Source organism: Furipterus horrens, unplaced genomic scaffold (genome assembly GCF_987537825.1).
Source record: "Furipterus horrens unplaced genomic scaffold, mFurHor1.1.pri manual_scaffold_15, whole genome shotgun sequence".
NCBI classification, from domain to species: Eukaryota; Metazoa; Chordata; class Mammalia; order Chiroptera; family Furipteridae; genus Furipterus; species Furipterus horrens.
Genome location: NW_028327185.1, coordinates 12437342 through 12460252, shown reverse-complemented (window position 1 = coordinate 12460252; position 22911 = coordinate 12437342). Strand labels below are relative to the sequence as shown.

At 45.3% G+C, this 22911-nt stretch overlaps 1 protein-coding gene across 2 annotated transcripts in view; it reads left to right on the top strand.

Annotated features, from left to right (window-relative positions):
- The window catches only part of DRC8 (dynein regulatory complex subunit 8), a 74229-nt gene extending 53339 nt beyond the window's left edge, over positions 1-20890 (top strand). The window contains exons 4-7 of one of the 2 annotated variants that reach the window (XM_090263439.1): positions 1995-2074; positions 2677-2719; positions 2816-2882; positions 20523-20890. In XM_090263439.1, the coding sequence (XP_090119565.1) occupies positions 1995-2074; positions 2677-2719; positions 2816-2882; positions 20523-20698 (366 nt within the window). In that variant the 3' untranslated portion in view covers positions 20699-20890. Of the gene's footprint in view, positions 1-1994; positions 2075-2676; positions 2720-2815; positions 2883-5999; positions 7298-20522 lie in introns of those variants that run through there. The other variant, XM_090263438.1, reaches the window with a different exon arrangement.
- Positions 20891-22911: the final 2021 nt, after the last annotated feature.

Here is a 22911-nt window from a genome sequence, read left to right as displayed (position 1 = left end):
GGCGGGGGGCTTTATTGGGTACATAGCACGAGTCTGTGAATTCTCACATGGTGGAGAGCGAGCTATAGAGCTGAACTCCCTTTGGAAAAACTAAAAACAGTTCGTAGATGGTTGAGGATGCGCATAAACTAAAGTGGGGTTTTGATCTTTCAAGGTTGAGATTGTTTGCTCTCCCACAGTTTGTTGAGGGCGAGGGGAAAGGGAAGCAAACCATTGTTCCGGAACAAATTCCTTCAGTAGTCAGAACAGAAACTCAACATTTTATTTAAAAAATTACCCCTCCAAAGTTAGTCTCTTAAGGTTGACATTTTATTTTTAAGAGGCTCCTGGTTTGGGAATTATAGGGTGCTACTCAGTCAAACACATCAGAGCTGTGTGACCATTCATTTGCAAAATGCTTGCCTTGGACCTAGAGGCAGCTGAAGACCATTGTTCATGTACTGATAGGCTCAGAAATTCTGAAACACATCATTCTGTCGTTAGACCAGGATGTTTTCTGCTGATAGTGGAATCCGAGGGCTCCACTCATACTAGGTGAGAATCTAGTATAGACATTAAAAAAATAGTTGTGAACCGGCTGCTGTGGCTCAGTGGATTGAGCGTCGGCCTGCGAGCCAAGTGTCGCTGGTTCGATTCCCAGTCAGGGCACATGACTAGGTTGCATGTGAGGTCCCCAGTTGAGAGGCAACCACACATGATGTGTCTCTCCCTCTCTTTCTCCTTTCCCCTCTCTCTAAAAATAAAACAAACATAAATAATTTTTTTAAAAGTTGTATGTTCCATGTAGCAGCAACCTATAGATCTTTTATTTTTGCTTGAAGAGTAAATCTGTTAAAGCTCTCCTGTTGAGTTGGGATCCATGAGCCTTTTAATAGGATTTTTGAAAGGGAGTGGAGAATTTATAGCTCCTCATAAACAGCCTGACACAAAAGTTAAGATAGACGATGTTCTGTTCTGCCACAGCATCCCAGTTCAACCTATGGGCAGGAGTCTTTTTTTGTTCTCCAGTAGTGCTGGGTATCAAAAATTCTCTTTCCAGGTGTAGCGTTCTCTTACTTAGTGACGGTAGAACAAAGTTCCATAGACCATCTAGGTATTGATAGATATTTTACAATGGCTTGATATGTACTTTGGTCCTTGAGATCATGATTGGTCCCCTAACCTGGCCCCTTGTCCAGTGTTTCTTCTCTCAGGGAAAAACATCTCTCAATCCTGTTTGTGCAAGTTAGAATCCTAAGAGTTGTCCTTGACTGCTCTCTTTTTTCCTCGTCCTTGCCCATAGTAAATGCAACACCAGGTCCTACTGATTTTACTTCTTAAGTAGTTTTTGCAACCATCTATTTCTCTCTCTATGGCTTCCACTCCAATCCAAGCCCTTAGATTATTTCTCAGAAGCCACCTCACCTGCAGCCAGTGTGATCTTTCAGACGTACACCTTTGAGATCTGCAGTGATTTCTCACTGGTCTTAGGATAACAGCCAAAGTCACTTTCATAGGCTATAGGCCCTGCAAGGTCTGGTCCCTGTCTCTGCAGCCTCATGGAGAAACATTCTCTTCAGCCTCCTGGCCTCCAGGGGGCATCACATGGGGCCTCATGCATGCCATTGCCTCTCCCTGGGAGTCTCTTCTCTGCTGTCTTTGTTTAATAACCTTCTACCTTCTACTCATCCTTCATTCATCAGCTCAAGTGTGATTTCCTCCTGAATGCCTTTCCTGACCTCCTGGCTGGGAAAGGTTTCCTTTATTCTATGCTCTAATAGACACACACTCCTTTACTTCATTGTGCTTACGCAAACATATAATTAGACGCCCAGCTTTGTTGTCTTTTCATGAATATATGTCTCCACTACCAGAATGTAAACTCTGTCAGCAGGGACCGTGTCCAAGCATGGTCATTATCAAATCCCCTACTCTTGGCACAGTGCTTGGAAAGAAAGTAGCTGCTCAATATATTTGTTGAATGAATAAATGGCTGTCTTTTATTGCATGTTTAGGTAGAAGAAGAAGAGCCCACTGGATACATTCGATTTGAAAAATTTCTTCCAGTAATGACCAGTATACTATTGGAAAGAAGGTAAGAAAGTGCAATTGTTAAAGTAATGATCATAATGACGTTAATTGCAAATTACTTGTTTTTTTTTTTTTCCACTTTATATATTGTAATCAACTAGTATTTTTTCCAGAATAGCTTTCTTCTAACTTTTTACTATACTCTGAACTGCCAGGTGGTATGTGCTTAGAAATATCAACCACTTCAGTATTAATCTAATAAGCAAAGTATAATTAAAGGGCAAATAAGCTACAAAAAGCGTAAGTCATCAACAGTCTTATTATCTTTTAGTTTGAATTATCAATGATAAATAAGAATTAACCCTAATTATTTTTCTTGAGAAAGTATAGCATTACTTTGCTGTTGTTGATTTATTAAAGATATTTTGTTCCCAGATAAATTGATTTCTATAATGAGGAGAAAAAGTAATAGATCACATCAACCATGCCAGTGATTTTGAAGTAAAACTAAGTATTTCCCGTGGGTCTGGAATGTTTTCAACTTTTATATCTAGAAGTCCAAAAAAGAGTATGTCAGCAGCTTTTGTTTTCTTTTATGTGATCATTTATTGTGTAGAGACTGAGCTAAATACTGTGCCATTTATGCCCTTTTTTTCCCATAATTAGATACAGACCAATTCCAGAAGATATCCTTCTTCGAGCTTTTGAGGTATGTAAGCTCAGATTTTATATAGATTTACATGAAAAATTCATCATGTAGACTTTATTCACCAAATGAAAACTATAATATTTATCTTTTTCGTAGGTATTAGATCCAGCTAAACGTGGGTTTCTTTCTAAGGAAGAACTGATCAAGCATATGACTGAAGAAGGTAAGAGTTACTTGTTACATATGTTATAACAGTGACTTATTTAAGTGATTAATAATTTAACAGTTATGCAAAAATTATAGGGGATACTTTAAAATCAGACATTCTGGTTAAAAAAGTTTTATTTACTATTTCTGTTATTTTGGTTTTGAGATGTTTTCTGTTTGGTGGTGGGTAAGAGGAAAAAATGTAGGTTAAGGGGAAAGGCATTTTGTAAAGTATAATGATACTTCTGTCAATTGAAAGCATTCCATTCACTTGGAGTATTTCCAGAATAAAAGGTATGCCATCTAGAAAACATGAACTGTTAATCACTACAAATCAATGCCTGTTGTTAGATAAAAGATTTGAATTGGAATATATAAAAATTCCTTTTTAAAGAGCGTTTCAGTTGGTGAAGTTACAGATAGTGCAGCCTCACTTGAATGTGAATTCACACAAAAATTTGCATTATCTTATGCTCATGGAACCTTAGGTAACTTGAATTGTACACACACAGAGACACACACACACGCAATACCTGCGCACCAAATATGCCAGCGTATTTCCTTCAGGAATTCTCTCTGCTTGGGCTGACGTGGGGATTTGTTTTCTCTGACCGTCCGTAGCCTCATGGGCATTCTCTCGTCCGTTCTCACACTGGGCATCTCCCCCTTGTCCCATACAGAGTTATCAGTGTTCGTCTCCTTTGTTCAGTAAACCGGTTCAGAGATTGAATCCTGACTGCTTCAGAGTTGCCAATCACGTGATACAGATGTTGAGCGGGGAGGACCAAGACTGTGTCTGCACGCGCAGCTGGTTAGGCTGTTCTGACCTGAGTCAACAGTAGGAGAGAATAGAGGGACCAAGTGAGAAGGACCCGACAATCACAGCTGCAACCCAGACTCTTAGGACATTGTCCCACTCACCTCAGGGGTTGGCTTTGACGGAAAAATCTGCACTTTCAAAGCATCAGCTTCTCAATCCTAAGGAGTAACTGAAGGGAAGTAAATCCTGGGTTGTATTAGGCAACATATATTTAGTCAAAGTGGCCACAACAGTTCAATGTCATTCGTATGGTGTACCTTCTAAGTGCAGTGAGAGTTAATGATACTAAAATCTGTTCCCTTTCTCAAGGATATTAGAGTCTTACTGGGGGAAATAAAACTGACATAAAACAATGAAAAAATGTAAGATAATAGAAAAAAATAAGTATCAGCCTAGAATGCTTGGTCTGGGAAGAGTTAAAGAGAAAGTAGGTTTCTTAAGATGGTAGCATTTGCGTGGGTGAGTTATTGAGAGCAGGGGTAAAATCTTATGTGTCAAAGGTCCCCGTGTAGTAAGTCTCAGCAAGGACTTGTTGAATTAACGAATGAACGAGGAGATGAAGGAAGAGGGGTGCAGGAGCTGATGAGAGGGTGCACCGTGGGAACAAAAACTGGGAGATAGGAAGGAGCGTATCTGGGGAGTCTCTGAGAGAGAGGGCCTGGAGGGGCTTGTCGGATGGCAGTGGGAAGTGAGTCCAGATAGACTGACGGGAGCAGGTTTTGAGGCCCGGGCTCAGGAGGTTAGAATTCATCTTGTGGCCAATGGAGAAGCATTATAGGGTTTTGAGCAGATGAGTCACACAGCGCAGGAGGGATTGTGGAGAGTTAACTAGGTGCTGGTAGATTGTTAGGTGAGCACGAAAGAGGTTCTCCTTGGGAGACCAGTAGCGGGGCTAGTTCAGCATTTTGATGATACCCCAGTGAGGGCCTGGTCTGGCAGTGGCAGTGGGAGCCGAAAGAAGGGATTGATACAACAGACTGTCTGCAGCAGGATTTTGGGTCATGATAGGTGGAGTCAGAAGGGACGAGGCTGTTACCTGGCCAATGGGTTTATGTAATGCTGCTGACCGAAACAGGGAAGTCAGAAACAGATTGCGGTGGGTACGGGGGCAATAAAAATGTTCCCAGGGTCCCCAGGACGTCAATCGGTTTGAGAACATGCATTCTAAAGTCCCAGGAGGTCCTGTGATGAACCTAATAAATCACACTGACTCAAGTTCCTACAAGACAGCAGTCCACATGTGTCCAGACATGTGTATTGTGTCAGACAGTATTTAGCAGCCAGGAAGATCTCAAAAACATTAAAGAAACACATGTTGCTACTTATGTGCCAGGCAATGTTCTAAGTACTAGTCAAATAACGACACTTCTGATCCTCATAGCAACCCTACGAGATAAGCAGCATTTTTACCATCACCATTTTTCAGACAGGAAAACTGAGGCACAGAGAGGTGGTGACTTGCCCGAGATCTTAAAGCTAATGAGAGAGCTTAGCATCTGAGCCCAGGCAGGCTGGCTCCCATCCTTGCGCTTTTACTCATCCCGCCATTTTCCTCCCATCCTTACCTAAGGGAGCATGCGACTCTCCTGTGATCTGCTGTGAGCAGGTAGAGTGTGGTCATCGGTTCATGGATGTTGAGCCGGACTACTGGCCTTCAGATCTCAGTTCTACCCCCACTGGCTGGGCAAGCTGCGTATTTCCTTGCATGTGGGTGTCCTCCACTGTGAGTGGGGGTGGCAGGCCATGCCTCTCGTGAGGCGGTGGGGAGATCAACTCAGTTAATATGTACGAGGCTCTCCGGTCAGTGCCTGGCACACAGTAGTTCTCAACGAAATGCTTATTGGTATTCTCTTAAGGACTTAATGTGCCCATCCAAGTTCATGGGTAGCATGGTTAGTATTTAACAATCAGGTATAAGAAAGATGCAGAATTTGTCTTGTTAGGCTTTTTCAGGTATTCTTTTTTTCCTAAGGATGTAAGTAAGCATGGTTTCAAAAGAACACAGCACGTTCCTTTTGTTTGATAATACTATCATCACTCTCATCAAAATCCCCATGTGAATAACTCCTGGATTATTAACTGAATTCCACCTAGAAAGCATTGTTTGTAGAGGCAGGTAACTTACGCTCTGAAGGTAGGTAATCCTCAGGCCTTGGTAGGTAATTTACCTGCTTGAATAAGACTCTTTACAGGTAAGGTGGTGATTTGGATATTTCTGCCTATGGGGTCCCATGGCAGTTAAGCTGGCAAGTGGAAAGAGGAAGAAAAGAATCAGAAGACTAAATGATGAATTTCCTTTCTTGTCCCTCCCAGGTGAGCCTTTTTCTCAGGAGGAAATGGAAGAAATGTTGTCTGCTGCAATTCATCCAGAATCGAATTCCATTCATTACAGGGACTATATATCAATGATGGTGATAGATGAAAATTAAACACTCCAAAGACTTAATTTCTAATTGAAAGGATAATTTTGAACATTGCTTGTCCTTGTTAATTTCACATTTTATCTTATAATTCCTTCGTGTGCTAATTAATGACTCATGACAACTATTTCAAGATATTTTGTTCTTTAAAAGATGACCATAACAATTTAAAATAAGTTTATTTGGTATGTCTTGCCTTGTGGAGTGAGAAATTGGTAATTATTTAAAATTATTCTTAAAACATTTTAACATTATCTACGGATTATTGCTAATTTTCTATAATAAAACCTAGGTTACCTTCAAATTAATTAAACTGACAAAATGAAAAATGCCTAGAATGACCCTGGGTTTGGCATATAAAGATCTTGGGAGGCAGAAGAATGAACACAAATTGAAAATGAATAGCAATGTGATGAAAGCTTCTTTTTAAAACATTAGCCCTGGCCAAGTAGCTCAGATGCTTAGAGTATTGTCCCAATGCACCAAGGTTGCAGGTTCCGTTCCTGGCCAGGGCACATAGAAGAAGCAACCAGTGAACCCATCAATAAGTGGAACTGCAGATCAATGTTTCTCTCTTTCTTTCTTCTTCTCTCTAAAATCAATACATAAAAAATTTAAAAAATTATTTAAAAAACAAAGAAAACAATATTAAACATTCCAGCAATCTGAATATGGAGGAGAGTTATTAAAATGAATATTAATAATTAATTCCTAATGAGTGCCGATTATAAACCTCATTTGAAATGATAATAACTTAGTGTATAAATTTAATTTTGCTAGCTAAAGGACTTGAGATCATTGAATCTAGAGAACAGAAAACCGAATAGAAATTGGTAGTGTAAGGAAGTGGCAGTTTTCTTCTGGTCTTTGGAATCTTGCCTATCCAGAGTACCTGTCGTGAAAATATCATCCTGGATACTGGGTAAGAATACTGAGAAGTCTTATGTCATGCGGAGGTCCAGCTGCGAAAGAGCAGAATAGAGCTATCTGAGCACAAGGAATCTCAATGGAGAAAGGCGTGTCGTCTTTGTTCAGCTCATCCACTTCATGAATGGGGGGACCTATGGCTCGGTTTACCCAGGGGAGTCCTGGCCTACATTTGTTGTTTGTTGTCCCCGCATCATTAACAGATCTCCCCTTTGGGAGTGTCTCAGTTTAGATGATTACTATGTGGTTGTTTCATTAAAGAAGTGAATGAAAAGGGTGGTGAAGAAGCATCACTTATGGAAGGTTTAATGAAAAATAACCATGGGAGTGTGGTCACCCAGGGCATCTCTGCCCTCACTAGTTCCCCAAGGTTATGCCAGGGTGAGTCCCTTGTGGAGGACTGGTGTGCCACCCACCCCACCTGCGCTGGGGGGAAATAGCACCCAGAGGTGAGGGTGAGCCACGTGCCTCCAGGCCCAGGGGCGGAGAAGGACGAGGAAGGGGGTGTGGTGACCCTCTGCGTTAACAGACAGGCTGTTTACGACAGGCGGCACTGCAGCAGGCAAGGAGGGTGGCAGAGACATGACGCACGGGTAGGAATATACCCAGGGGCATGTTATTCAGTGGCGGCGGCAGCAGCCAGCACCGACACGCAGCGTTAACGCATGTGCTGGTGCCTCATGTGTGAACCCAGGCCCGGACTTGCTTGGAGTACAAGATAGCTCTGAGCTATGTCTGTTACCCTGCATAACCCTGGTTCTGCCAGAGAGTTGCCCCGTCTCTCCATGATCAAATGGTGATGTCATGCTCTTCCTAGGAGAGGCTGTCATGAGAGAAGGAGGCCTCAGGATTGGGCACCCCCAGTGTCACCATCTAGAGTTCTTTCAAAAGCTCCGACTGATGTCAAACTTCACGTCCTGTCTTGAGGAAGTTCACTCTCTTTAGTAGTCCCGAGAGTCAGCTTTGTGGAATAGGATGCATTTTTTATTGTTAGCAAAAATTTGTTGTTTTTTTTTAAGAGGCCATCAAAAAGTACAACACAGGCTTCCCACAGAAACCTCATTGGATCTCCTAGTTTCAGAATAAATGTAGCATATTTGCAAAGAGAATGTCTTTCTACTCAGTCCAGATCTTACCCCTCTCCCTCACCTGTTTAGCCCTCAGTTCCGTTTAAATCACGGTGGTGCCTTCCCAGCCAGAGGATCGCCTGGTCTCTTGTGCAGAAAGTCCTCTTATCCTTGTGGCTCCGGCTTCTGCAGAGCCGGCCTTTTGGAAAGATAGCCCCGTCCTCACACCTCTGGGCTGGGGAAGCTGTGTGGCCCGGCCTGGGGTGCAGGCCCAGAAGCCAGGAGGTCTTGCCCTCTGATCCCTGCTTTGCCTGTGACTCGCTCTGGGTCAGCCACTTCCCTCCTGGGCTTGTCTCTCTGGTCCGACTTTAGTCCTTCTCCCACCTTCCAGAAGCAGTACGTATGTCATCCCCTTTGCACGCGCCAAATGCTCAGGGACAAAAAGAACATTCGAGAGGGCAGGCCGGTGGGGCCGTACACTGGCAGGTCTGGCTTCTGTGGACAGGAACTCGGTCAGGCTTTTCTCTCCTTCCTTCCTGCGTTCCTTCCTCTCCCTCTTCGTAATGGCTGCCAGATGTGAATCCTGTGTTTACACAGCCAGTTCCTTGTAGAAGGTCAGTGTCACTGCGTTGCCCCCTCTGGATGCTTACATCTGTGGAGCGCCTCGGGTCGCTCTGTCCCCAATGCATGCTGTGCGTGGCGCTTGGCTTCTGGGCCTGTGCATTTTTGCAGCATGCAGAAGCCCCTGGGTGAGGGTGCTTGCTAAGTTCCAGGTTCCAGACCCCCTAAAACCAACCCAGAACTCACATTTTAACAGACGTTCTCAGGGGAGTCTTACGCACACTACCGTGTGAGAGCCACTATCTGGGTCAGTATTATAGGGTACAAGTGTGGGATTTGGAGCTGAGCTCTGCCACTTACCGAGCAGGTGACTGGCATAGACATTAAATAATGCTGAGTCTCTGCATCTTAACTTGTAAAGGAGAAAGAACACCTACCTCACAGGGCTGGTGTGAAAACGAAATAAGATAATAAAAGTGAAAATTCTTTAACACAAACGATTATTTATAGGAAACCTGCTAGGTAAGAAGGAAGGGGTGAAAAGGAAGGAAAGGGGGCTGGGGAGAGGGAGGAGGAGAGAGACAGGCACAGACAGGGCAAGGATAGTCAGAGAGTGGCAGAGGAGGTGGGTCATCATCTAATTAATCTTAGAGATGAAGGTGGTGAGCCACCTGAGGTGCTGGTGGAAAGATACCAGATTTGCTACATGGTGCTATTAATTATAAACTGTAAAGTCTATTTCTAGAATGTGAAATTAGGCAGAGCCTGCCTTTTATAAGAAACTGTGGTAAAACACATAGCATAAAATTTATCGTGTTAGCCATTTTAAAATGTACAGTTCCATAGTGTTGTATGCTCACATGGTCGTGAAACAGGTCTCCAGAACTTTGTCATCTTGCAGACCGGAAGTGATGTACCTGTGGAACAAGTGCCCCTTTCCCCCCGCCCCTTGCTCCTGGCGACCACCTTTCTGCCTTCTGCTCCTACGAGTCTGACTACTCTGGGCACCTTGTAGAGGGGGATCATACAGTGCCTGGCTTATTTCGCTTAGCGTAGTGTCTTCAGGGTTCATCCATCCTATAGCATGTGTCAGGATCTCCTTCCTTTTAAAGGCTGAATAGCATTCCATTGTCGTTTAGGCCACATATTGTTTATTCATTCATGCATTTGTGGACATCCGATTTGCATTCACTTCTTGGCTATTGTGAATAATGCTGCTATGAACATGGGTATCCAAATATATCTTCGAGACCCTGCTTTTGGGTATACACCAAGAAGTGGGATTGCGACATCTTCCTTTTCTTTTTCTTTTTCAAAATTGCTATCAGTTCATAGTGCTTTAAGAGCAGCATGAATTATTCATCTCAACCACTCTCATTCATTTGAGAAAACGGTGTTTTATTTTTTGAAAATCACAAAGTTGAAATTTTCAGGCAACTCTAGTTATTTAGATAAAAGGTAAGGTAGAATGGCACATTCTGCAATTCAGGACGCAGTTTTACTTGAAAGGCTCTCCAAAAGGCCAGATGTGTCTGGGTGCTTCCTTGGTAAGTCTTCAGCTTCTAAGCATTTATCACTAAGTTTATGAAACTTATTAAAGTGTGGACTGAGTGTTGCCTGACTCCATATAGCTTTAAGAAGTGTTGAGGTTTGTTTTTGTGTTCTGAATGCTTAGTTTTTCAATGTCTTGCTGGCTGTGTTGGCTCCATTCTAAGCCTGGTTACCACCCCAAAGCATGGTATCCACTTAGGCAGTGATACCACTTAGGCAGAGTTCATTGGTAGTGATAGTAAAGGTCAATCTATTTTCCAACTAGTATTCTTGATAATTTACAGCATTTTTAAGCTACTTCTCATCAAACCAGATTAGACTATCATTGTTTTTACCTTATCCCATGGTTGACAAAGAGCTCAGAGAGTAGAATTATTGGCTCTGCTATTTTCTTGATTCTCACATCTGCTTGTAGTATTAGTATTATCTTCAAGGTTACTCTGTAGGAAGAAACTTTTTAAGCCTCTTATCTATTTATGAGGGCTAGTTTCCTTAACCTAGAAAACATCTGTGAGGTCCTCCACGTAACTGGGCGCCCATGCATTTAGTGATGACACTGAGCCAGGTGGAAGTGTGCATGGGAGAGAAGGCACCGCGTGCTGCCTGCCCTCCTGACACGTGGCTGTGTGACAAACGGACCTGGTGACTCTGTGAGTGCCATTGACATTGCTTTTGGCAAGATCTCATGCTAATTTTGCCAACAGCACAGAAATTACAATAGACAATGTAATTTTCTTCCTGTGCCTTAGTAAATTATCTCATGTCCAAGATGATGATTTTAGAGAATCTGCACAGGAGAAGGTCTTTTGGAAAAACAATGTAAAGTGTAATATACTATAAAAAAATCATTATAGTATTTTTAAAGCAATACATAGCTATTAGACAAGTTAGAAAATACCAGTAAGCAATAAAGAAGAGAAAACCCATGAATACATATCTATATAACTTTAAAATGTCACTGTGGAATTGACTGGTTGGGATTCTTGACTGTAAGGACAGCAACAAGCCCGCTTAATGGGAGCGAAAGGGGGTACACTGGAAGGGAACTGGGCCAAGGAAGGGGTGCTCACAGAAATTGTTATGAACATCCAGGTAGTTAAGTCCTAATATACTTATTTGGTTAGAATACATCCTTGGAAGTGGAAATACCAGGTCACCTTTGAAGACCTAGGGACCTATTTTTAAGCCTGTTGTTAATAATGTTTCTTCACACTCTCCCAGACCCTCATCAGTATTTTTTTTTTTTAAATTTTGCCAGGTTGATAGACAAAAATATAGTATCTCACTGACTTTTAAACATTTGTATTCCGTTGACTACTTGAGCTCTGTGATGGCCCGTGACTGCGTCCTGAGGATTCAGTTGGACGAGCCACGGGAGGCACCAAATCTGAGCTGCCCGCATGGTTTCCTGCCAGACGGAAGCAAGACCCACTCTGGCTGCTGTGACACGGAGCCCACCAAGCATGGCGGTGCAGGCGGAATGGAATTCAGGAGGTAGACTGTCGTCTGAGCGGTCGTCACTTGGAGGAAGTGACGAGGGAGATGAACACGGTTAACAGGAACATTAGCAAAGTGCTGGGCATCAGAGCAGACAGCGGCCAGCTCTGCCTGTGGGACTCGCAGGACTTCATAGAAGTGACAGGACGACACAGTGGTTTTGTGCTCATAATGTTGCCAGTGCTGGGTGGGAGAGAATGTTCTAGAATGAGATGGCTTGAGGTTCATGCTAGAATAGCTTTCTTTATGCCATGGCTTTGGGGACAGAATGCATCTGCTTTTGGATTCCAGCTGTGCCAGTACAGGACATGTGACCTGTCCTTTATTGTGTCTGTGCTTCTGTTGTTGGGCTGTAGTGTCAGGAGTCATATTCACCTGGTGGGGTTACTCTGAGCAGTATGAGCTACCTGCACAGGACATAAGAAGTACCTATCATTACAAAGTGATCACTAAATAGCTGAGTGATGGATAGAAGTATTTTCTCTATGTAGTAAATCTTTTGAACTTACATAATGAGGTTGGGTACAGATCCTTGTAGCATTTCTGGGAATAAGGAAGGCTGTTTTTTTCTTACACTAGTGACCTCAGGGATTTCATAGACAGGGCTATGCAATTACTCCAGTAGGTAAACCAAAGTCCCTTGTGCAACTTAAGTTCCAGCTGGGGAGACAGGCAATAAATCAACAGATATATACATGTCACAAAGTGATGTTCACTGTGAAGAGAAGCAAAGCAAGATAAGGGGCAGGAGAGAGATGGAGAATGTCCTAGCTAGGGTGACATGGGATGTCCTCCCCATGGAGGTGGTATCTGAACAATGACCGGAAAGAAATGAGGGAGTGTTGGCGGGGTGCGTTTCCTGCAGAGGGGACATCTAGGGCTCTTGTTCGGCTGCCTGGAAGGACAGCAAGGAGGCCAGTGAGGCCATGGTGGCCTCAGCAAAGGGAGAGAGGCAGGAGCTGGGGGTGGAGAGGTGAGCAGGGCCCAGAGCGTGAAGGTAGCTTTGGTGAGACGTGGTCGGATTTGGGACCCATTTGGAAGGTAGAACCTAGAGGATTTCCTGATGGATTAGACATGAGTGGAGAAAACGGGAAACGCCAAGGAAGCCCACGGGTTTAGTTATGGTTTGAGGGGTGGCGATGGAGAGTGTGGTGGGGGACATGCTAGCGCTGGGAAGGCAATAAAATAGCAGGTTGGCTACCCCAGCCTGGAGCCCAGGGGAGAGGCTGGGGGTCGGAAGGGTCAGTGCAGAGATGGTGTGTAAAGCAAGCGAGGGGTGGACGGGGTCACCTAAGTGGGCAGTTGGGTAGGGAAGAGAAGGGTTGTGGGGGCTGTAGCTGGGCCAACCCAAACTTTGAGGCAGGGAAGAGGAGAAAGACCAGTGAAAGAGACATAGGAAATGTAACATCAGGATGTTCCCAGGTCCTGTTGTGTCTCCACCCGCCAGTCCCACGGAGGGCCTCCCTCAGTTCTTTCTTTTCCCTGGTCCTTCCGACTCCCTGAGACAGCTTGGCCTCGCCTAGATCAGAAAATCCTGCGTGTGTTTTGTGTCCAACTCGGGGACAGCAGCAAGTTTCATACTTGGTTGTGAAATCTAAGACCATCCCCTCTCTTATCCCATTACCGGGGGACTAGCACGATCCCTGTGATTTCGCAGTGGCTCTTGAACTCTTGTGACCTTCAGTCCTGATCACCATTCTTGTCTGAGTGGAAGGGAGTTGAGGCGGGGCCTGGTTGGCATTGCTGTTGGCTACAGTAGAAACGGAAGGGGCTGGATCTGGGTGACCCAGTGTGGTGGCTGCCGAGGGACGCCATCAGCTCACGGCCGACGTTGCTTTATTTATTCCCCCTCTTATCTCCGCCCTGGCCCTTGCTGGATTATTTCAGACCAAATTCTGGACATCACACCATTTCTTCTGCAAGGACTTTGATATTATCTTTAATGGATAAGGACCCCCTCCCCCTTTTTTTCCTACACAACCATGAAATCATTATTGTAATTAAAAAACAAATTAACAATGATTCTTTAATATCATCTGATACATGATCATTGTTCCAATTTCCACAACGTCTCATAAATGTCCTTTCACTATTGGTTTATTCCAATAAGGATCCAGACGAGGTCCACGTATTGCATTTGGTTCATGGTGTCTTTTAACCTTTTCTTCTTGCCGTTTATTTGTTGAAGAGCCTGGTCATCATTTCTGTAGAGTTTTCCACATTTTGGATTTGTCTGATTGCATTCCTGTGGTGGTATTTGATGTGTTTCTCTATCCTTGTGTTTCCTCTAGCCCAATTTTCAACTACAGAGGCTTGATCAAATTCAAGATCAGTTTTGTTTTTGCATTTTCGCAAACCAGCTTCTCTGGAGGTGGCCTATTTTTATTGCTCAGATTCAGATGCCGTCAGCCTGATACGGCCAATATACAGTCCCCATGAACTTTTCTCTATACTTGCCTGTAAAAATTATTCCTATCAGGAGTTGCAAAATGGTGACTTAAAAAAATTGTATCATTTCTTCTGCATTTATGTGCTAGAATTCCTTTATTAAGGACAATTTTCCTTTATGGGCTACTTGAGTTCTTTGAAATGCAGTTTGTATAGCAGTTTGCTTGGTTCTTTAATTTTTCAGAAGAAATGCTTCTTGATTTTTTTCTAGAAACACGCATTTGACGCTTGTTGGATTCCAAGACACACTTTCCAGATTTTCTCCTTTCTTTTTGATTCCTGCTTCTTACCTCTGACAGGTGTCTTTATTAACCTCCTTGAACATCAGTGTCCCCAGGATTCTAGCCCGAGCTCTTCTCCCTTTAATCCTTTCTGCATGCGGCCTCATTCGTCCCCACAGTCCCATCCATCACTCACAGGCTGAGGACTCCCACACCTAAACCTCGGGGTCCAGCCTTCTGCTGAGCCATTTGCTAGCTGAATGTCCTTGTCCTGCAAAACTTATTCCTCTTCTTCCCTCAATGGCCTTGTTTGCCCTACCTCGACCTCGCGCGTCAGTCACCGAGGACCTGCCCCCATGTCCTGGGGCCCGTCCCTTTCACTCTACTCCAGCCTGGCTGCAGCCCTCATCACCTCTTACCTACGACGGCCGTCTCCTAACTTTCTGCCGCTAGGCTCTGTCCAGTCCAATCCATTCTTCACCTGCTTCCAGAAGTATCTTTCTAAATAGTTACAGTCACGGCACATGTCTTAGCATGGGTTTTCCCAAAGGTGAACCCCGAGGCAAGGATGCTGGTATAGGTGTATTTTGGGGAGATAATCCTGGGGAACAACACATGGGAGCAGTGGGGGGTGCACTATCCATTCAGTTACCCACGTGGGTAATGAGCCGGATCCTGCTGGGGAGCTAGTGAAGTCTTTGTGGAGTATAAGCCTCAGGTTTACCCTGCGCGCGGGTGAGGGAGCTGGGCTAGTTCTGCTCCCGCTTGTCAGGCATTGGTTGGATGGCGGAGAGGTATCTGTTCTGCAGTGGTTCACGGCTCTCCTGCAGCACTGAGGCGGGGAGGCCAGCCATTAAAGTGGGAAGGCCCAGGGGGCTACAGGAGGGAATGGAGGGTGTCTGCCCCATCACCCCTCTGCCTAAAGACCTGCATGGGTCCCCACTACCCGGTGCCTGCTTTTCCGGGCCCCTCCCCTGCACGCATCCCTACAGACCTTTCCCTCTGCACACACACAGCACAGCCCTGGCTTCGGGGGGCTGTCTGTAAATTAAGAGGTGACATCTGAGCTGTGGCTTAAAGGATGACTAACAGGTTTCCAGACAAGTGGTTGGGGAGGGAGGTTGTTTCAGGTAGAGAGTGCACTTGCACAAAACATCTGGAGCTGGCCAGCTGGGAGGCCCCACCCAGCAGGGGCAGGTGTCAAATAGAAACCCTCGGGGGCAAGGGGAGAGTGCCTGGGTTTCCTGTTTCTGTTTAGTACCATGACTATTAAATCTTCATGTTTTCCTAAAGCTTTTAGCCACCTTGAGTGCCTGGCTAAAACCTTTCTTTGTCTTAAACTATAGATACAAAGATTAATGCTGTCGAAGTAGCTTAAAAACTGGTCTTGGAGAAACAGTTTATCAACTAAACCCACGGATGAACTGTATACTAAAATCCTGCCTGTTTTAACTCTTGATAGTGGGCTACGTGGTATAAAGCGTTTTGTTTTTATCTCCCTTCTCATGGCTAATGCTTACAAAGCCAGCGGTGATTTTCTCCGACATCCAGAAATGGCAATGTAAGCCTCTAAGCCCGGCAAAGAACATTGCTGTTTTCTTCATTCTTCTCACCAATACTGAGATGCTCCCGGAAACATCCAGTGTGAAGCAATTCAGTCAGCTTGTTGTTCCCGAATCTGGCTTCCTTCTCCTGGAAAATGGTAACAGCGGCACTAAAAGCAGACCCACTTAGTTTTAACTATGCCTCCAAGGGGAAGCAGTGGCTGCCGGGCCACAGTTAGGGTACGTGACGATTACCCCAATTTGAGTCGTTTTGAAGCCATGGGATGGGCCTGCTTTGCCCCATATTTATGTCATATTGGCAACCGACAGATCTTAGAGCCAAAACTACCCAAGTTCTGCTGTGAGAAATAGGTGAGAGAGGAGTGAGAATGAACCATAGCACCTGTGATGCAGTTTTGAGATTCAAACTGCAGACCAGTCTCTTTCAGGAAGCCAGTAGCTAATCTTGAAGGAAAGAACCAGGGCGGAGGACAACCTATGGAGAAGCCAGGTGAGGCGGTGAGGCTTCTTGAATGCCCTTGAATGCCCTTGACGTTCACCTTGCAGCTTCCCCTGAGAGCTGGGAACCCTGCTGATCACCTGGGCTTTTAGGAACTAATGGGAAACCCTTGGTGGAAGGTGCTACGTGCTATAAAACACTGATGATAGTGGGTGGAGCGCTTTGATGTCTAGCAGACATTATATAAAGAGAAAATTGTGTCTGCGTGGGGAGAGCTGACAAGCTCTCAGCTGGGGTGAGGGGCGAGGCTGGCTCACTGAGTGGGGCCGAGGTGGAGGCGACGTGGGCGCTCTCTGATGACTGGTGGCTGGGAGGTGTTGGCAGAGCCCAACGCCAGCCTCTGGCTGTCACGTGGGGGCAGGAGAATTCCAGTGTGCTAGGACCATGGACATGCCGGTGACGCGTTAGTAACCAGAACAGAAACCGTGGGTAGGTTTACAGTTTATTACAATGTAAGTGATGTAATAGTGCCCTCCCTTGTCCGTGGGGAAGACCCCCAGGGGACGCCTGAAACCAGCGCTACATACACCATGTTTTCTCCTGTACGTACATACCTATGATCCAGTTTAATTTATGAATTTGGCACAGGAAGTGATGAGCAACAACAATACTAAAGGAGAGTGATTGTAACAGTAGACTATAAAAAAAAGTTACATGAACGTGGGCTCTCTCTCAAAATGTCTCGCTGTACCGCACATACCCCTGTGAGGACGTGAGATGAGGGTGCTGATGGGGGGGGTGGATGAAGGGAGGCGGAGACACCAGGAACATTCGTGTCCCATGCGGGACAGAGTGGAATGGCATGAGATTTCACCACGTTACCCAGAGCGGCACTCAGTTGAAAACGTATGAGTTGTTTATTCCTCACATTTTCCATTTAATGGTTTTGGACCAGGGCTGACTGCGGGTAAGTGAAACTTCAGGAAGCAAAGCCGCGGATAAGGGTGGGCAGGAGGTGCACTGTAACTAACTGTGCCTGTCCGACCCAAAGAAGAAACAGGGGAGGGGCTTCTGATCACTTTCATTGTCAGTAACACAAACAGAAAAACTGCCTGAATGGGTTTATTCCTAAAACCCAGCTGTGTCGGAATGACGTTCCATGCTGGCATAGAAATGCATACTGGGCTAGAGGTCTGTGCAGATGCCTTTAAAACGCAACAGTGACGGACTGGTGTTCAGTCATAAGGAAGGCGATTACTCAGGCTGCTCGGTTTGCAGTCCATTTTCACTTTGAATGCTGGCCAACACTTTAACTTTCATTTAAATCCATCACTCCTAATTTTAACCTCCTAGAACTGGATGTGTTCCCGTCTTTGTTCTCAGCCCTGGAAATGGACTTACTGAAAATGGTCTCGTTTTACCGTATTTATTTTTAAAGAGTTTATTTATTTATCTTTAGAGAGCAGGGAAGGGGGGCAGAAAGAGAGGGAGAGAAACATTGATTGGTTGCCTTTCGTATGTGCGTGCCCCAACTGGGGACTGAACTGCAACCAGGGAATGCACCCTGACCAGGAATCGAACCGGCAACCTTTTGCTGTGTGGGACGACCAACCACCGGAGCCACACTGGTTCAGGGTGGAAGTCTAGATCTTAAGTTGCACAAGCAACAATCATCTTGCATCTTAGCATTACACAACGGCTTTACTAGTCTTTAGGAGTAGTCGATTCATAGGGAAAAGAGAGCAATGGACAAGAGAAATTGTACACGGATAGCTCAGGCATAGCTAGATCGTTGTAATCGGGGATATAGGGATCGTTGTAATTAAGATAAGGTTGCAGGCTCAGAGGGGCGACCAGGAAGCTATGGGTACATGGGGCGAACTGAGGAAGGCTTCCTGTAGGAAGTGGGCCTGCCTTACTGTAGCGGAAGTTTCTATTGATTCAGAGCCTCTTATCTGTTCTTTGTCTATGGGGGACCACTGCTGCCTAAATGTCAGGGTCTGGGGGGTTCACCATCCACCTCCGTGGTGTAGAAAGGTGGAGGGTTTGGGCTTGCCTTTGTGTTTTTTTATTTTCTCACACTTTTGAGTCTGCATTTTCACACATTATTTCACTTCCTTCAGGAGTGTTGGCAACACATCTCACTCACTTCAGCTCAACTCCGCATTTCATGTGCTGCCATTTACTCCTTAAAGAACATTCTTCAAGATGACAATTAAGGCCAGAGCCAACCCTGGTCTCAGGCCTCGTTCTCTGGGACCAGGGGCCACACGACATGATCTGTGGTTTAGGGCCTTGGGTTCTGCCGTCAATTTGTGAACCTGTGTTCATCACATCGGCTGCAGGAGAAGCTTTATGAAAACACCTGTCACCTCTGGTGCGTCGCTCCGTCTGCCAAGGAGGATAAGCTCTCTGAAGGTGACCTTGTATGCTGGGCATGACGCCGGGTCTGTGAGACCTGGGTGCTTCCTGCTTGTCATTCTCTGAGCGTCCTTCTCACGGGAGGAATTTTTTTTTCTCTCTTGGTCTGTGTTCACGGTTTGAGGCAGGGAGTGAAGCTCGTCATAGAGAGGCCAGTGGCACTGAGGCCACATAGTATTTCTTCGTGTCCCCTCAGCCCTTCTCTTCCACTGGAAACACTGAGGCTTCTGGTTTCGACGATGGCTTCTTTGGGTGCCTGTGACTCTGTCCTCATCGGCCGGGGCTTGACAAAGCTCACTAGCAGGACCTAGCGCACAGCAGACATTTAACGATGGTTGGTTTTCTTACTCGGCGCAACACTGCAAGTGACTCCTCACTGCTGTCTGTGGTCACGTGGACAGTCCTATGAGCTGGCTGGTCATCCAGCCAGGCTTCTCTGGACACATCCTGGGACTTGTTTTCCTCAATGTGGGAGGGAGGAGGCTGCAAGGAATTACCAGCCAATAGGGTGCCTGCTCAGCATGTGGCTGAATGTCAAGGGCAATATAAATGCCTACTTTCATTTATTTAATAGTAGTTGGGTGGCCATGTGAATGTTGCTGTGGAAACCATGATTCCTGAATTCCTCGACTTATCTATATTGTTATCTTTAAATAAGGCTTTAAATTTAAATCCTGTTAATTTTTTCATATTAGAAAAGTAACAAGGAGAATGACAGCTTGATCTCAACTGCAGCCTTTAAAATTGTTTTTAATTTATTAAGTTTTAGGGAGAGAGGAAAGGGGGGTGGGGGGGGAGAGAGAGAGAGAGAGAGAGAGAGAGAGAGAGATTTGTTGTTCCACTGATTTATGTATTTACTGGTTGATTCTTGGATGTGCTCTGATCAGGAATCGAACCAGCAACCTTAGCGTACTGGGACAACATTCCAACCGTGGCTCCATCGCAGCCTTTTGATAAGAAACATGGGAATACCGTTGTTGCCCTACCCAGCAGCATCTATTGTCCAGTTGTCTCACCTGATCCCTCTTTTTTTTAAGGTCATACCTCCCATCCTCCCACCCACCCACCCACCCATCCATCCATCCATCCAGAAACACTGCATTTCCAGCTCATGAGCTGAGGGGGCCACAGGCGCGTATCAGAACTCTGGGTTTTTCAGCGAAGGCGCAGAGCCGAGAGGATGTCCTTGGGCGATGGAGGAACGCGATGGCAGACCTCCTGTGGCTGGTCGAGGGAGATCGAGGGGACAGGCCCCATCGGGGTTGGTTGCTGCAGTGAGGGCAGAGGCTCCAGCAGTCCCTTGGGGGCCAGAGGCTCCTCGTGCTGGTCCCCAGGGCTCAGGCAGCGTGCAGCTGGGAGGCGACAGCAAGGACGAGGCGACAGAAGCCCTGGGGAGAAACACTGGTCTTGGATCTAAGCCCTCCGTGGGGGAACGCCTGGCATCCACACCTCCTGCAGGTTCCTTTCCCCTGCAAGCAAGGTCCTTCACCGTGGCCTTTGCAGCTCTTCCCTGGCCGCGCGTGCCTCTGCCCGTCAGCCCCTGTGGCTGACCGTTGGCTGTCACTCCCAGTGTCTGGCACCCGCTGACGCTCCTGGCACTTAGTTAGACAGCTCCCTCCCCCCCCTTTGCCACCTCGCTCTGGCAGTTCCTTACAGAGACCCTAATAGCACAACTTTTTTCTTAAGCGCACGTTCTCACTTTTCTTCTGTCCCCACCAGCCCTCAGCCAGTGTCTCTCAACCTTGTCCCCAGTGCTGAGGCTCGACCTGGCCGACGTGAAGATGGAGCCTGTGGCTGACACTCTCTGTGGGGACTTAGCTGCAGTGGGAAGAGAGGATTGCGGCCGCATCTTTTCATTGTCTAACACGGCCTCCCCCTCCCGTGTTCCCTGTTGAAGACATGATTTCCATTCTGTCCTCGTCTGTGCCCCCCCACCCCCACCCCGCTTTCCCTGTCACGTGTTTGGTCTCCCAGCCCAGCTCACTGAGTGCCGAGAGTTCTGAACTTGATTCCTCGTTCTCATCATCTTCTACCTCTCCCATTGCTTTGTAGAACCAGCTTTGAGATATATTTCGCATATAAAAAAGTCGCCCTACTCAAACGCATAGGTTTTTGTCTGTTTGTTTGCTTTGTGCTCCATCTCACCTCTAAGGAGCTCTGCTGGGGGCTTTCTCTTACATTCCTAACTCCAAATTTAGGAAGTTGTAAAGATAAATAAGTATTAGTTTTTTTTCCTTTTGGGGGCCAAGTGCTTTAAAATCCTATTTTATTGTAAAATATTTATTTTTGATCATCAACATTCTCCACCCATCTCCTCTTCCAGCTTTGTTTATCCTGGCTTTGATTAGGCATGTAAGTATGCAATATGTGCATGTATGCATGTGTGTCTGTCTCTGTGTATATGTCTGTGTGTGTGTGTCTGGGCACGCTGGCCATGGATGATTGTGGGGCACCCATATCTTGGCTCCTTGTGATCCGTTTCCTAAAAATTGAAACTTGCTTTAAATTCCTTTTTCTATTTTAGTAATATTTTTCTTAGAATGATGATCTAACAATAATGTTATATTTGTCTAAGAAACAGTGGAAAACACCCAGAGAGCTGCTATACTTTTTAATATTTTGATGTTCAATTCTAGTCCTTTCTTTCTGATGCATATAATTTTCTTTTGGTTTCACACTTAAATTTTTTATACTTAACACTAATATATCATCAATGTCTTTCCATTATTTTCATGAAAACATTTTCCAAGGCTGCATGGTATTGCACTATCTGTAATCATCAGACCCACCCCCTCTGGTACACATGTAGGCTGCTTCCCTTCCTTCCCGGTTACAGGCAGAGACTCGAAGGACACCGTGGTCCCTTCTCATCAGAGGTGACAGCACAATCCATGGTAGTCACATCTGGACCCCGGTGTCATTGGGCTGAGCACTCATTGTCTGACCCTCCTCTCTGCTTTCAATAACTGGACTTTTCCCAAACTCAAAGCAAAATAAAATAACACATTTCCCACCCCCTCCCCCCAAAAAAACAAAATGAAAAAGAAAACTACCACTCTAGCCACACAAATTTGGATCACATCCTTTCTCTTTCTTTTTTTTTTTTTTTTTTGTATTTTATTGATTATATTGTTACAATAGTTCCAATTTTCTCCCCCTTACTCCCCTCCCCCCAGCATCCCCCTCCCCCAGCAATCGCCCCCCAAGTCCATACCCCTGGTTCGTGAAAAATAACTATCCCTCCCTCTCAGATATTAAGACCCTTTGTAATCTTGTAAAGGACAATGGGCGAAGGTCTCAAGCTCCTCTAGCTGCTTCAAGCTAGACATGGTCTTCGTCCTACCTACCCTTGGGTCCAGAAAACCCTAATAATAGTGGGGGTGTGGAGGGGAGACCCTTTCTCTTTCTATACCTTTGTCTTCTGAACTATCAACTTTGAACTGAAAGCAGCTATCAACTTTGGAATTTAGCGTGAAAGGAGTTTATGAGGATAAAATGATTAAGGGTTGAAATGAGTGTCTAAGAGTGGAAAGTCTTTCTCAGCTTGCAGGATGACAGCCCTCCTCTTAGACTACAATTGTGACCAAGTCCACAAACGGACGTTCCCAGCCCGCTGAGGGCTCTTGCAGCCCGCGCATGATCATGTGGGTCCCGGAGCACCAGTAGGTCATGTGCAAATATATTTGCATATTCATCAGGATACCACACGGACAGTATAAGCTGCTTTAATTATTTTTTAAGGAGAAACACAGCTGTCTTTGACACGTGCATCCACCGGCTCTGTTGGCAACCGGTCTGGAAATTATTTCAGAAGACAAATACTAAAGAGGAATGGAATCTGTTCTGTTCTGCCCTCTGCTTAGCAATCAGAAGTTGCCAGCCTGATTTTGTTTTTTTATTTTTTATTTATACTTTTTGACTTTAAAAACACAGTGACATAACATATTTTAGCTATAAAATTAATGAGCTACTCATTCCTGAGGCATAAATAATGAGCAAGCTAAATTGCACTTTATGAAAATATAAAAGGCCCATGAAGCATTCCCAGAGAAGTTATGTTCGGTTAGTAATTAAGCAACAAGGAACATGGAGTAGGGATTTCATTCTC